This window comes from Spermophilus citellus (genome assembly GCF_964194105.1).
Source record: "Spermophilus citellus genome assembly, chromosome: 1".
Lineage (NCBI taxonomy): Eukaryota > Metazoa > Chordata > Mammalia > Rodentia > Sciuridae > Spermophilus > Spermophilus citellus.
This window is the reverse complement of record NC_138182.1, coordinates 1340760-1355511: the sequence shown is the minus strand read 5'-3', so window position 1 is coordinate 1355511 and position 14752 is coordinate 1340760. Positions and strand designations below refer to the sequence as shown.

The following is a 14752-nucleotide window of genomic DNA, read 5'->3' as shown; positions in this document are numbered from 1 at the left end:
GGAGCTGGACTCTACAACACTGGAGGGCCAGGTGGCCCGAGAGCAGAGCCGAGGAATCCTGACACAAACGTGGCACACGAGCACTCCTTTTGTGAGAGAGAGGCGCGAACCCCTGAATGCACGGAGGAGGCTTAAAATGCCAGACTTCAAAGACGAGCAGAATCCACACTCAGGGAGGTGGGAGAGCTGCATCTGGAGGGACACGATGAACAACACACTGCACACCTTTCTGGGGCTCAGACTCACAGAAGCACTGACACACTGACCCTCAGGCCACATGTGGGGGGAGGTAGGAACCTGACCAGTGGCCTGTCCAGTAGGTCTCTGCATGCGCATGCCAGCCTGTCTCATTCCACAAGAACCCTGTGCTCTAGGGCTCACGGCGCATCCTCTCCAGAGCTGGGACGTGTCTGTGAAACACAGCCAAGATCCTCTTACAGAACTCCACAGGTGCCTCAGCGCTCCTGCCACAGCCCAGACAGCTGAACACAGCAAGCTGGCTTCCACCAGCAGAGCAGTCTCACCTCTGCGCACACCACAGTCCCTGCCAGCATCCCACCTGCTTTGCTTCATCAGTGAGCCATCCACACCAGACGTCCTCCCGCTGCTCAGATGGACGTCCACGGACACGGGAAACACACGTCCAAGGCCCAGGTGCAGTTTCCAGCCCAGCTGAAAGCCCCAAGCAGAGACTGTGCTTTTCACTAAGAAATAAGCTCCATTCCAGCTCAACTTAGTTCTCAACTTGTAAAGGCAAAGAAACGTGCTCTGAGTGGAGTTCAGCTACATACTGGGTTAGTCACCTTCTAAGGGAAAGAGCCACCATCTGCAACTCCAGGCTCGGTTTCAGCCCAAGCCTCATCACCTTGAGTTACTGGTCTGTGATGTGTGTCCACAGCCTGGTGGTCAACTGTGTCCATTCAAACACTCCACGCGTCCAGGATACACAGCTCTCTGGTGCCCAAGTCACGTGAAATAGTTCAGGTGCTATTTGTAAAGGCTTTCCTGGCGTTCTACATTCTATCACAGATGCCTGGTGGGTTTCCCCACTAATAAATATGCCGCCTGGTGTCCTTCCTGAGGTCTGCCTGGGACACCTACACCTGACCACCCTCTCTACCTGCAGCGAAACAGACCCCTGAGCACAGTTCTGACACATCCCAGTGGCACCACCCTTACTCCCCAGCACCCTGAGGCCGCTACGCAGTCGACTGAGCTCTGCCGACAGCTGCCCAGGGAAAGCTTCGCAGGACCAACAAAACCAGACAAAATCATGTGCCTTCATGCTGATGCCGAGCAGGCCGCTCTGCCCCCGTGTTTCTGAGTGGGCCACTCTCCCCCGCACACCCTGTCTGGGGGACCCCGTGTTACTGAGCGGGCCACACTTCCCCCCCAAGCTAAGGGACCCTGTGTTACTGACAGGCCACACTTCCCCTGTCTCTGGACCATCTGTGACTAAGCAGGCCACACTTCCCCTGTGTCAGAGACTCTTTGTCTGTTACAGAAACAAACATTTTTTTTTGTAGCTGTTCTCCATTTTTTAGTTCCAAGTTCATTTTCCACACAGATTGGAAAAGTGCAATTCCGGGAAAGCTCAGGTTTGCATTGCGCTTCTCAGTCTGCACTGACAGAGATCCTCCCAGAGGTCTTCCCGTGGAGTCACACTGCCCATCAGTACCACAGTATTTGCGTGACATGTCAGAGTTCAGGACCAGCTACACATTTATGCTGAGATTTACACGCTTCACTTTTCAGGCAGGAATTTTTCTCTGGTTTTCAGGTCCTTCTGAAAGTAGGATTAAATATGGATTAAATCATGAATCCTATGTTACAATCTCTGAATTTCTTGGATGCATAACTTCTTCACTACTAATTACATTCTACATTCACTAATGCCACTGCATTTAGAAACGAAAAGGTCACTGGGGATGCTGACATCAATACCTGGGCCTGTGATCCCTCCGTGCTCCAGGCTGGGCACGCAGGCAGTGGGCGCTGCTCCACGGAGGTGGGAGAAAAGGGGACGTGGCTAAACTGCAGTGTTTGGCAGTCAGAGTGTGGGAGCCCAGAAACGTGGGTGTGCTGAGCACAGAAGGTGAGTCCCCTGTAGCCCGCTGTGGCAGCAGTGCTGGCTCAGCAGAGGGAGGGACACACGGCCAGCAAAGCAAGGTGTGCCACGGAAAACCCAAGACCGGAAAGCAACCCGAGCTCAGCTGACCCAGAGCTTCACCTTGAACTGGTGTTTAGAAAGTGCACTGCGATTCCCACCTGGCTGCAGAGGGCTGGGATGGACCCATTTTGAGGCGGACACACTGTGACAACTGCTGCGGAGCCTCGAGGTCACACTGTCCCAGCAAGCACCTGTCCTGGGGCCTAGAGTACCCAGCAGAACACGAGTGAGACAGGCACAGAGGAGACTGCAGCCAGGGGGTTCCAGGTGGAAAAGGGAAGGAGAGTCCACTCCCTTGTCCTTTGAGTCTGGTGGCTCATGTGTCCAGATGAAATGGGCAGGAATCTGAACAGGCAGGTGTGAACGCTCTAGGGTCTAAGCCTGGGGAGGCTGTGGCCGGCAACAGCCCCAGCCCGTGCACCTCCCCTCACAGAGCCCTGCGGTGGAAGTGCACAGATCAGTGCAGACAAGGTGTCCACCTCCTCCTCCTCTAACCCCGCACTGCGCGCTCCAGTCCACACCACTCTGCACACAGTGGCTCACACTCATTGTCAGCACCCAGAGCCCCTTCCCTGACCTACACCTGTGAGAGGACAATGTGGATGCCATCACCTCTGGACCTTCTCCAACCCGGTCTGTCTGAGGCCTCCCATTTTGACTCCTACAGTAGTTTCCCAGAGCAAAATCACAAATCAGGTATTTTAAGTTCCTATCTGTCTGTCATATCCTACAGGCAACAAACTTCCCTTTCTGCCACGTCCATCACTGGATACCAGAACCGGGCGGCGCCACGCAGACCTCACAGTTGCTCACTGAATGGATGGGGATCTGCACCCACCTGTACCCTGACCATTCAAACTCACACCTCTGAAGAGGGTTCCAGGACCAAGTCAGCAACAGTGTCAACACGTCTTCTCTGCTCTCCTTCTCCAGGTCTCCAGCACTGTTCTCTCTACAAACACCTGCCTCTCTCCTGTGCCCCACACAGCAGTCTCCGGCAGCACCCTTCAGAGTGTGCTCACTGAGGCGTGCTCACGTGACTCAAGAGCATGTGTCCTGTTTCCTTGAGTCCACCTATTCAAATCTCTCACCACCTGGTCTCTCCTAACCCTGCTCCTCACTCGGCTTGCACGGCCCCGCGTCACAGGCAAGCACCACAGTGACAGCAGCACAGGCGTGACGCTCTCACAGCCAGGTGCTGTCCCAAGGACTCGTGTGCAGACGTGATCCTGAGAAGGCTAGGCAGTCATGTTATCATCACCCACTCCCGGGGGGAGTGAGGCCACACAGCCAGGGAACTGGCAGGTTGCGGGGAGATGGCCGGCCAGGGCTGGGCAGCCCCAGGTGTGTGCTGGTGCCTAAGCCTGAGTCAGGCACACAGAAGTCGTCCAGGTTTATATAATCACAAATCTGAGGACTCATTCACACACAAAAACAAATGCAAAGAAATTTCAAAGAGGAAAACGTTCACTCATCTTTTCAGACCCCGTCTCACCAAGGCTCAGTGCTATCTGCATGAGACGCATCACTATTAGTGTCTCCAGAAAGAAAGCAGCCACCATGCGGACTAGACGGTGATGACGACCGGGCCATGGCACTGGACACCAGAGCACCTGACGACTCCCTCCCCAACACCAGCACCTGCCACTTGTGCATAGTCCTTTGCTTTCAACATGGAACAGAGGAATTTTGGCCCCTCTTCCCACAGTGGTTACTGCTTAGCTAAGCTCAGGCTTCCTATGCAAACACAGTACTGTCCACTCAACATGCCCACAGCCACTCTTCTCAGGGGCAAGGGGCTACAACTGTGGCTGGCCGCTTCAGTCCACAAGACACACTTCACCACCACAGTGCACCGGGAACAGCTGCGTCGAGGCCACGCACCACCTCGTGGGCAGCAGAAGGCACTTCAGACATGTTCTGAGAAATCGTGACCTGAAAATAATGCCACCTTACAAGTGATAAAAATAAGTAAAAGGTGAACCAAAAAAGTCACCCAAGCAACGAGGCCTTGGCTCGCCCTGAGCTTTCAACACCGTCGGGTCTCCCAACTTCTCCCCGCTTCACTGTGGCTACTGTCACCCTTGCTGCCATTTGCTGTGGAGCACAGGTGCAACCCAGAGAAGAAGTGTGGGGAGAGCCTGCAGCAGTGCCGGTGAGGAAGAGGCACAGCAGGACAGTGGCCGGGGACAGCTGGCCGGGCACACGCTCTAGCCTCCCAAGCCACAGAGACTAGACCAACGTGTGCTGCACCTTCCAGGACCTCCACATTCAGCACCAGGTGAGGCTCGGGTTCCTCCGCCCAGCTGAACTCGCATGAGATGCAGGTGCCGGCTGGAGACACCCACCTTGCATTGCAGCCCTCTGAGGCCCAGGGCATCTCTGGAAGCCCTGTACAGGCAGCGAGGCCTGCAGCTTGGGAGAGAGAGCACCCTAGGACAAGCACCTGGGAGAATAGGGCAGAGCCCCACAAGGGCCACCCCTTCCTGAACTTCCAGAGCCACTACCAGATGCCCAGCCTAGCCCTCCGGACAATTCTGAAAGCATCTCATATCCAACATTCAATCCAAACATCAGGCCACTTCTCACAGCTTCCATTCATATTAACTCATTTTTCATTCACTTTCTTGCTAAGATTTCCATTTTTATTTTCAAGCAAACTTGAGTCAATCCTGAGCACAGACATGTACCTACACGCTCTTGAACCAGCCACTTCCCGTCCCCAGTGGAAACAGTCGTTGACTAGGAGACCTCCGTGGGCTCTGCTGGGAGAACTGAGCCTGGCCAGTGGTTCAGAGCTGCCCTCGGGGGGCTCCCTCCGTGGCAGACAAGGTCGGCAGTCAGACACGGCCACGCCCCGACACCATCTGTTCTGGGAGCACTGTCTCACTCAGCAGCATTGGAAAGGAGTAGAAGTCAGTACCACTTATTATCACTCACGCAGGGGATACACTGGTGTTTAGTACACAAACTGATTTTAAAAACAATTATCATTTACATTTCTTCTAAGCTAATAAGATTATATTATCTTAATATTAAAAAGTAAGCAATAAACTCCCACTAACCAATGTTCTCCCCATCCCTATCCATTGTAGAGAACTGACATTCTCTATGGTTCTCTAAATATTCAGTGTCTAACCTTTTTGTTTCTGTATGAACGAATACATCTCAAAACAAAGGGAGAGGTAATTTCTGGATCAGTCTCACCTACAGTCCTTACGACTCTTCACGAGGAGGAACGCAGTCTTCCTCCTACTCGAGACCAGGGGCATGCCATTTCAACAGGACTGCAGTGACCACTTCGACATGCTCTGCTGAGCAGATGGAGCCTCGGCTCTCCTTCCCCACCCAGAGGGCTGGGGGAGACCACGAGCTCACTTGCCTACACTGTTCACTTCCTCACGAAACACAACACAACACGAAGTAAGTGCCACAGGCAGCAGTATCTTTTAGGTTAACTGAAGCTGACAAACCATTTAGTGGAACTGTGTTATACAGCTGAAAGGCAAATAGATAAAAATTCTGCCATCCAGGGAAAACAATCTTAAATTGAAACAGGTACGGTCCTCCTGGCAGAGCACCACACCCTGTCCCTGCCAGGTGCAATGACACACATCTGTAATTCCAGGGAGTCACTCGAGAGACTGAGGCAGGAGGATGGCAAGTTCCAGGCCAGCATGGCAACCGAGTGAGGCCCTGTCTCAAGATAAAAACCAAAAAAGTGCTGGGATGTGTCTCAGTCGTAAATTGCCCTGGTTTATGCTCTTTGTCCAAAAAACAAAAACAGAAGAAAGCCTCCAGTCCCGAGCAGGTAGACTTCCCCTGGACTGCCCACTGGCATGATGGGGCCAGGCCAGGTCCTGATGAGAGCCACTGAACGCTCGCTGGAGCAACGCCACCCTCCACACTGAGGACCACCACGGGCAGCTCTCAGGAGCACCTCAGGGGCTCCATGTGCACTAGCCTCAGGGTTGCAGTGGATAGATGCATCTATATCACCACAGTTAACTTCTGCTCATGAAGACGCTTGCCACAACCAACTTCAAAATACTTCTCAAAATCTAACATAAGCACATTAATCCCCCCCAAAAGGAACATGGGCAATAAATGATTTTTTGGAAAAAGAAAGACAAATAGGAAAAAAACAAAGTGTTCACCCTCATCAGTAATTTTAAAAGCATAAAACATTTAAAATGAACTTTGACTTATCAAAAACCTAATTCACTTGAATGTAAGATCCAATTGTCAGCAGAAACAGCAATACCAACACCTTCCACAGAGTGAGAGCTGGGCTCGTGGGGATGTGACCTAAACGGCACAAGGCTTCCAAAAGCAGCCTGACCGTGCGCCCTACGGCTGGAACACACACAAGTGCCAAGTGCAGTACACAGAAGTGGAGCTGGAGCCCACGCCTGTGAGTCTGCAGTGATAAAACAACAGTGCAGCCAAGGCAACACGATGCTGTGGTCAGAAGGTTCTGGAACAAGTTCACTGACAAAAGGAAAGGACCAGCGAGAGAAGCGAGAGTTAAGCTCAGCACGGTAAGACCCACTCATGTACAGTTACTAACTGGACAGACACCAAAGGTGCATATTCACATACAGAGAAAATAGACCAGAAGATTTATTACTTGTCTCCAAGTGAAGAACAAAACATGGGTCTGGGGTTGCAGCTCAGTGGTAGAGCGCTCGCCTAGCACGCATGAGGCACTGGGTCTGATGCTCAGCACAACACAAAAATAAAGATATTGTGTCCACCTAAAACTAAAAAGTAAATATTAAAAAAAAAAAAAACACTGTTGATTATTTGCAATGGTGAGAGAAATGTGATCCCCACCATCAGCACCTAAAGGTGCTCTGGAGCTCAGATCCCTAAAGCCAAAGCACCCAAGATGCTGATACTGATGAAGAAGAGCAGCATAGGGACAAAGTCTCTGCACGACTGGGTTCATCTAAATCTACAGCAAGACGCTGGCTGGTCGGTGGGCGGCCGAGAACCCACTCCTTGACCCTACTGACGAGAGCGGAGGAGGAGGACGGCAGAACTGCAGGGAACGCGACATCTCGCAGGAAGAGCCAGAGCCAACTGCACCCCGGGAACACAGGGCAAACAGGGCCTGTGTCCAGGGCCATCTCTGGAACCCAGCCCCTCCTCAGCTGCTCTGAGGACCCACCAAGAGCCCTTCTGCACAGCAGCTTCGGGCGCCCAGGGAGACCCTGGCCAGGCAGGCCCCGCTGCCTGCAGCCTGCCCAGGCGTCACTGTCTGGGACTCTAGAGTCCAGCAGAGACACCGAGATCTTCAACTCCTTTTTTCATTTTTAATAACTGCTTTTCACCAACCCAAGGGCTCATTCACTTTAGTTTTCTTTAGATGTATTGACTAAAATAATTTCTCAAAGGTTCTTGCCAAATCAAATTCAAAGCAAAGATTTCCCAAGTATTAGCAAGTGAAGTCATTCAAGATTCGTGACATTAGAACAACGTGACTGACGCCTCACATTTTTACTGTAAACGTCTCCACGTCCTGGTTTTTAGAAAAACAATGCACTAAATACATTCCACAAGAGAACACAAATAAGACACTAAGTGAATTTTAAACAAGTCAATGACTAGTTTCGGCAGTGGAGCACACATGTGATCCCAGCTACTTGGGAGACTGAGTCAGGAGCATTTAAAGTTCCAGACCAGCCTCAACAACTTAATAAGAGTCTGTCTCAAAAAAAAAAAAAAAAAAAATATTAAAGAGCTAGGGATGTGGCTCAGTGGCAGACTGGGTTCAATGCCACCCCAAACTGCCTACCAATATAGTTAAAGTGTTTAACTAGGTAACAGTTGACAACCAGTGAAAAACAAATGTGATTTTTTTAAAATATATTTTTTTACGATCTGAAAAAGTAACAGTATGACTCACTTTGCTCATTTGTACCGATGTCCAGATAACTCATGTTACGAGCAAGCCCTTTCACTAAACAATACAGAGGAAAACAGTGGCTCCCTCCAGCTGGACTACTTCAGATAGACTTCCGTTTCCAGGGAGTCGCTAGAAACCAGACAGTGCGGCTAGGGGCAGGCACATGCCCACACGGCCACCCCACAGCGCCTACCCGGCATGCTCCTCAGGAGCTTGGCGTTGCACATGTGTCCCTTCCGGATGTCGGTGAGGATGTACTCCATGCGCTTGGCCCTCCAGAGGAAGTTGAACGCTCTCAGGTAGTGGCTCATGCACTCTCGTGTGAACACCTGGGGGACAGCGGAGACAGGGTCACGGCACTCGCTGCAGACTGCAACCAACCTAGGTCCCAGCCTCCAAAGAGCCAACAAACACTCAGTCAATGCCAGCAAACTCCAGGAGATGCGCAAGTCACTGAACCAGCGCATCTCGAGGAAAGCACCACAACCGCCATGACACTGGTGATTTACAGGCCAGGCACAGCCCAACAGCAGAGGCAGGCGTTTTTAGACCCACCCTGCAGCAGGGAAAACTGGGGCTCAAGGTGACATGGCTAGGAAGTGGATCATCAGAACCTTGACCCAGGCTAGGCCCAGACTAAGTGTGGACGCTTAGCTATGACTCCCAGCTCCTGGAGGGACCTAACAGCAGCTCCAAGGTGGAAGGGAGGCCTAGCGGAATCTCCACTCTGAAGGGTCCCTCAGCCATCTTCATGGATCTACTCATCACTTGAATACCCCATCTGATGCCCACAAATGTGGCTTCCCAAGCACTGAATTTACCTCACCAGCCCCTGGTGGGGACCAAACAAGGCCTTCCCTGCAGCCCCTCAGTGACTCAGCCCACGAGTCACTTCTTAGATCAAGGATGAGCTATGCACTTGTGGCACAGGGTCTTCTGCAGACCACAGCCACATATTTCTGACACAAACATGAGTGCTGCAGTGGAGCACGTGTCCACCTCCATCAGAGGAAGGGCAGAGGAAGTGTGGCCTGCCTCAGTGTCCACCCTGCACCAGAGACACTTGGACATGGCCGGCTCGGCAGGCCACTTCTGCCACTGGGACAAGGCCAGCTTTCGCTCTGAAGGGAGCTCCTGCACCCCTGGACCTGGCCTTGTCCACCTCCTCTTCTTTATCTAAATGTGACGTATGTGGCCCTATTCTACCCATCTCACCTGCCCAAGCTCTACCCATCCTCCAGGGCAAAGGTACACGTCGTTCCCCCGAGGCGCCCATGTCCCTCTTCCTCACACACCTAGAACATTACTGCTGGATGTCCTTAGTTTTAGTATGTGATTAAGGACTACCTATTTATTCTCCCGTATGCATCTTTTTGCCAGTACCTGGCAGGAGCCCACACTGATGGAGGACCAAGCACTGGAGCAGAGGTGACTAAACTTGCACTGAAGGTACTCCAAAACCAGACCATCTGCTTCAAAGTGCTTCCCATGCTATCAACAGTCTTGCAATTACAGAAATTAAGGTGACTGGATTAAGTATTGTGGTAAATGAAGGATTCTTCACCATACAAATACATACTATAGGGCAAGGGCCCTTTAACACTTTTTAGGGTTTTTTAAATTTGTTCTAATTAGTTATACATGACAATAGAATGCATCTGGACACACCGTGCACAAATGAAGCACAACATATCATTCCTTTAACACATTTTAAACTGCATTTTTAAAATGCAATTTAATCACCACTCCTTTGGGATATTAACTAAAAAAAAGTGCTCACATTGCACTGAATTTACATGAAGAAAGCACCACAACACTGTAGTTCTACTGTCACGCTGCCTTTCAGTTCACCTCCTCTTACAGAATCGATTTCAGAGAAATACTAAAAAAAGCTCTGAAATGAGAAGGTGACAGAAATCCCAGGTTTCTGCCGCACCGTGCAGAAGGCAGCACTGAAGCAGAACCAGGCCTTGCACTGCCCGTGCCTCACCACCAACCCTCAGTCCCCTCAGCCACGGGGCAGTCAGACGGCCTCAGCACTCTGAGTTCCCAGATGAAATAAAACCCAACGTCACACAAATAGCTTAGGATTCATTCAAAATAAGGGGAGCCAGAGTATTTTATTACATGTTTAGTGAACTATATTTGGCTAATTTAGGGGGAAAGTAACATGAATCTTGAATTTCATAAATTAATTTCAAATTAATTTCCCAAATAAAATCTATCCAAAAATTTCATTGATATTTTATATCATGGAATCAGTATGAAACAAATTGCTGTTATTAGATATAATTTCATGATTATTACAAGATATACCTATAATTAAATTCTGTATAAAAATGCCAACTTGAATTGAGAACAGAAAATAAACAGAATAATATGTAAGTTTAACAGAAAACCATTCTCTTCAAAATCTTGACTCTAAAGACTATTTTTAATATAAGTCTCCCAGTAACCTTTATATATAACATAACTGCATACAGTTTACTCTGATAAACATTATTTCAATTTCTAGTAACAGTTGAATACTTACAACAGTCCAATATGGCTACAGTCATGGCAATTTAGCTGAAAACCTGCTAACCACATGGCAAAGGCCAGAGGAGCAGGAGAGCATTCCCCACACTGGGTCCCTGGCAGGGCTGCCACCGACAGGACCCTCCCTTCCCCTTTCTCCATCGGGCAGTCCAGGCTGCTGCCACCACCACTGGCTAGCCTACAAATCGACACTTGTTTGTCACAGGAATGTCCTAGATGCATTTTTTAAAATGACACTATGGCATAACGTGCTTTTCTTCTGTCCTTCTGCTAGAGCTTGAAAACCTATGATTTTAACAACATGCCATCACATGTGAGTGCACAGCACACTCCATGTAAGATGTGCAATGTTACAAAACAACTAAGGCATCACATATCTAAACTGTGTTCAGGTTGCCTATTTGCGAAGGCACTTGGAGCTTGTGAAAACGCGATTTCCCTTCCTAGGGTATCCTGGTCCCTCATGCGGGTTGGACAAAGCACTCTACCACGGAACCCCACCCCCGCCCCACTGTGGAGCATGTTGTAGGCTATGAAAATGGCAGGAAACGTACATGAGCCCGCAAAGCAGATACTATGACAGTCTCTCACTTAGAGTGTTAAAATATCAAGCGTGTTGTACATTTTAACTATCTAACCCTGTTTAGGATGTAAGTCAAAGGAACTGCCCATGACAAAAGAGTGAACTTAAGGGTGTTCAAGCCAAGGCAGCTTCCTCTGGCGAAGGCCAGACAGGCGAGGCAGAAGTAAGGCACCTGTGCCGTAGTCCCAGCTCACGGCCAGCCACACACCAGTGGTTGGTGCCAAGTCTGCCCAGTCTGGTGCAGCCTCAGAGACATTATCCTCACGGGCAGTGTGATTTACCCCAGGAGAGGAGGGGACAAGCCAGAGAGTCCGGCTCTACAGGAACTACTACAGAAGGCTTAGAGTCTAACTCTGTTACTTCTCAGCAAAATATTTGTCCCAATAAATAAAAGAAATGCAATGTCCTTCTTCAATATTTCAGCTATAAAAATGACTGAACTAAGTTTAAAGAGATATCATGGTCAAGGAGGATTTATTCAAGCCTGAATAAAGAAAAATGAGCACCAGAAAGAGGCATTTTAATTGCAGAAACTAAGATGACGACTCTCCTGGCCAACCATTTACAATCGGATAACTAAAAGAAAGGGCGCTTCACATGTGGTAAAAGCACTATGAACAATAGCACAGCTATTTTCTCATCAGTTTAAATGAATACTCCATATCAAACTTTATCTAAGTAGTAAAAATACAATTCCCGTAAAATATACTTTATAGTTCCTTTCAAATTATTCTAAATTAGTTGCTACTATCTTAGAATAATGGAACAAAATGAACAGTCCATTTATTAAGTACTTGCTGAAATCTATGATAGAACGGATGATATTTTTAAGGAATCTTAAAATAATACAGCATTTCAGCACTTATTACTAATGATCTAACACACAATTTTGGCCTAAGTATTCATTCATTCAATGGGCACATATCCTACACATCACAATCACTTGGATCATGTTCACGGAGAAAAAAGCCAATTTTAAACAATAAAATGTTTAGCATTCAAAACAGGCTGACTGTTAGACAAGCGCACAGAATGAACTCACAGTTGCAATGGGTCCATCAACATGGTAATCCAGGCTGAAGACGTCCCAGCCCGTGTCACCCGGAGAGACCTATCAGCAGAAACAGACATCGGTTTATCATCTGTTATTTTCAGACAACTGAAAGACTCAGGGCACCTGCTGCAGAACTGCCCAGGCTTCAAGAGACAGCACTGCCCGGCCCCCTCTGTAACAAGGCTCTGGTGTCTGGCTGCAGGAGAGCAGGGAGCTGGTGGCGTCAGCCTCTGCGTCCTCAACAGTGAGGTGAGGGCAAGGCACGCCACAGCTGCTCTACAGGTGGTTAGGAATGAACACTGAGGGTACGTTCAAAGCCCATGGGCCCATGACAGGTTCCAGATCTCAAAAAGTCTGTACTTTAAGAAAACCAATGGAGTCGTATCATGATTCTCATCAACATTCAGCGAACACGCGCTTGTGTTTATACCCAGGCCCCAGCCAGAGCCACTTCCTCTCACCTATGCGGAAAGCCAACCTGCTGCAGAACAGTCACCACCACCAAGTGTCCATGATGTGCCATCTGTTCTGGGCCCACCAGCCCTGTGAATCACCCCTCCCCAGGTGGCATGGCTTGCAGGGCAGGTGACTTGCCTGTAATCACCAGTATCAAGGCTAAAGTAGAGTCAAGGCCCCAGGAAACAGGCGGTGCCGTTTCCTGGAGAGCCTAGAAGAGCCGGGCCTTCACCAATGTGGACACACCCACGAAGACACACGGCACACTCACGCTGCTCACCTCCAGCAGCCTCACGTCCAGCCTTCTGAGGATCTCAGGACTGTCAAACTGTGCATTGGTGGCTCTCACAGCAGTTTCAAGGATTCCAGTCAAGTTATGTTGATACAAAGTTGTTGCTGGACGGACAAGTTCCGGTCTTCATATGTTGTGTAAAAAATAAAGAAAATGTTACTTGGACTTTGAAGGAACCCCTAAGTACCTTGCAAGTAAAATTCTAATTGCAAAAACTGAAAAGATAAATGGGACCAATACAATATGGTAACAAGAGCTACAAGACATAAATTGCAAATAGGATTTGCCAACTATTTTAAAGACTGAAACACTTTATTTAAAATTCCCAAAATATTAATTTTCATTTGGCTTAAATTGAAAGTACTTAAATGTTAGCAAAGTTTTCAAACTTAGGACTGGCTTATGAGTAGCACAGATGACTCCTTTCCTACAGACACTCAATGGTGGAGAGGGCTTTCTGAAGTCAAGCCTACTAGAAACGAGGATGCCGCAATTCCAAGGGGCTCAGAAACACCCGCCATCAGCAACAGTATTACCAGCTGCTAAATACCAAGCCTTAGGGTGCCTGAGAAACATGGGCAAACACTGGGCATCACCTGGCCACTCCCCATAGACACCAGACACCTAAAGCCAAGCTCTGAGAAGGACCCCTGCCTAGGATAATCCAAGCCACCCTAAAACTTAAATTTCCAAATAATCGGTAAATAACAAAGCACAGATATTCAGAAATATATTTACAGAAAGTGAAGTCCCTGATAGAGCTAGTCCACATGGGTTTCGGAACTAGACAAAAGACAAAATGACTCTGGTGGTTTATTTAAGGGGGCAAATCAAAGACAGGTATAAGGTTTCAAGGGCAGACAAGAGTCACAAGCCACCTGTGGCTATGTGTGGACTGCTGTGCATAGTAGCCTTGCGAAAAGATCAGTCCGGCATTGAGAACTCCCAGAGGCACCTCGACAAGGAGTGACCACCTAATGCGGGTGAACTTCCCTCCTCAAGCTCTGCCAAAGATGCCACACTGCACCTCAAATGGGTGTCACATGCCAAGATGTCAATCAATCTGCTGACCGCAAGACTCCGCCCTTGAAACCTTATCCCTGCCTTTGATGTGCCCCCTTAAATAAACAATAAATATAGTTCAACCATGGCCCAAGACCACCGAAGATCTGATGGGGACAGCTAGGATTTAAAAGTAACTTACTGTTTTGTGTCCTAAGGGGGACATTCATCTTTTTTTAAAATGTCCTAAAGAGAACTCCACACCCTGCCCCCAAATAAGAAGTATCCATTCTCACAAACGCCTGAGTGAAAACCACTGGGCTTATGCTGTGACGACACTCAGCGTGTGCATGGCCAGCACTGCCCAAGAGCGCTGGACTGCACCCCTGGGGTCTGTGTCCTCTTAGGAACAGACGTCTCTGTCTCTAGGGAGGGAGGACAAGACCAGCATGGGACTCCAGAGGGATGGCGAAGGAGGGCCAAAGGAGCAAAATGGAAGGTTTTGCTCTTCACACAAAACAATGATAGCTGAAAATACGAACACAAAGTTGAGTGTAAATCATACATTTTCAGGTTAATTGCACACTGAAGCCAGAGTTAACTATGACTCTGCCTGACTGCTCACACTCAGGTGCTGACACAGCCACGGTGCTCGTAATGACACAGATTCTTAGGAACAGCACATGGCACAGGCTGATGGCCTGCAGATCACCAGAGCAAACCCAAAGGACCCTGGCCCGTGAAAT

General features: G+C 49.1%; 1 protein-coding gene across 3 annotated transcripts in view; it reads right to left on the bottom strand.

Moving 5' to 3' along the window:
• The window catches only part of TUBGCP3 (tubulin gamma complex component 3), a gene marked incomplete at its 5' end in the record, with an annotated part of 71457 nt that overhangs the window by 13227 nt on the left and 43478 nt on the right, over positions 1 to 14752 (bottom strand). For 2 of the 3 annotated variants that reach the window (XM_081297331.1, XM_081297332.1), the window contains 3 exons: positions 8275 to 8410; positions 12245 to 12313; positions 12993 to 13128. In XM_081297331.1, the coding sequence (XP_081153457.1) occupies positions 8275 to 8410; positions 12245 to 12313; positions 12993 to 13128 (341 nt within the window). The remainder of the gene's footprint in view (positions 1 to 8274; positions 8411 to 12244; positions 12314 to 12992; positions 13129 to 14752) is intronic. The other variant, XM_081297333.1, reaches the window with a different exon arrangement.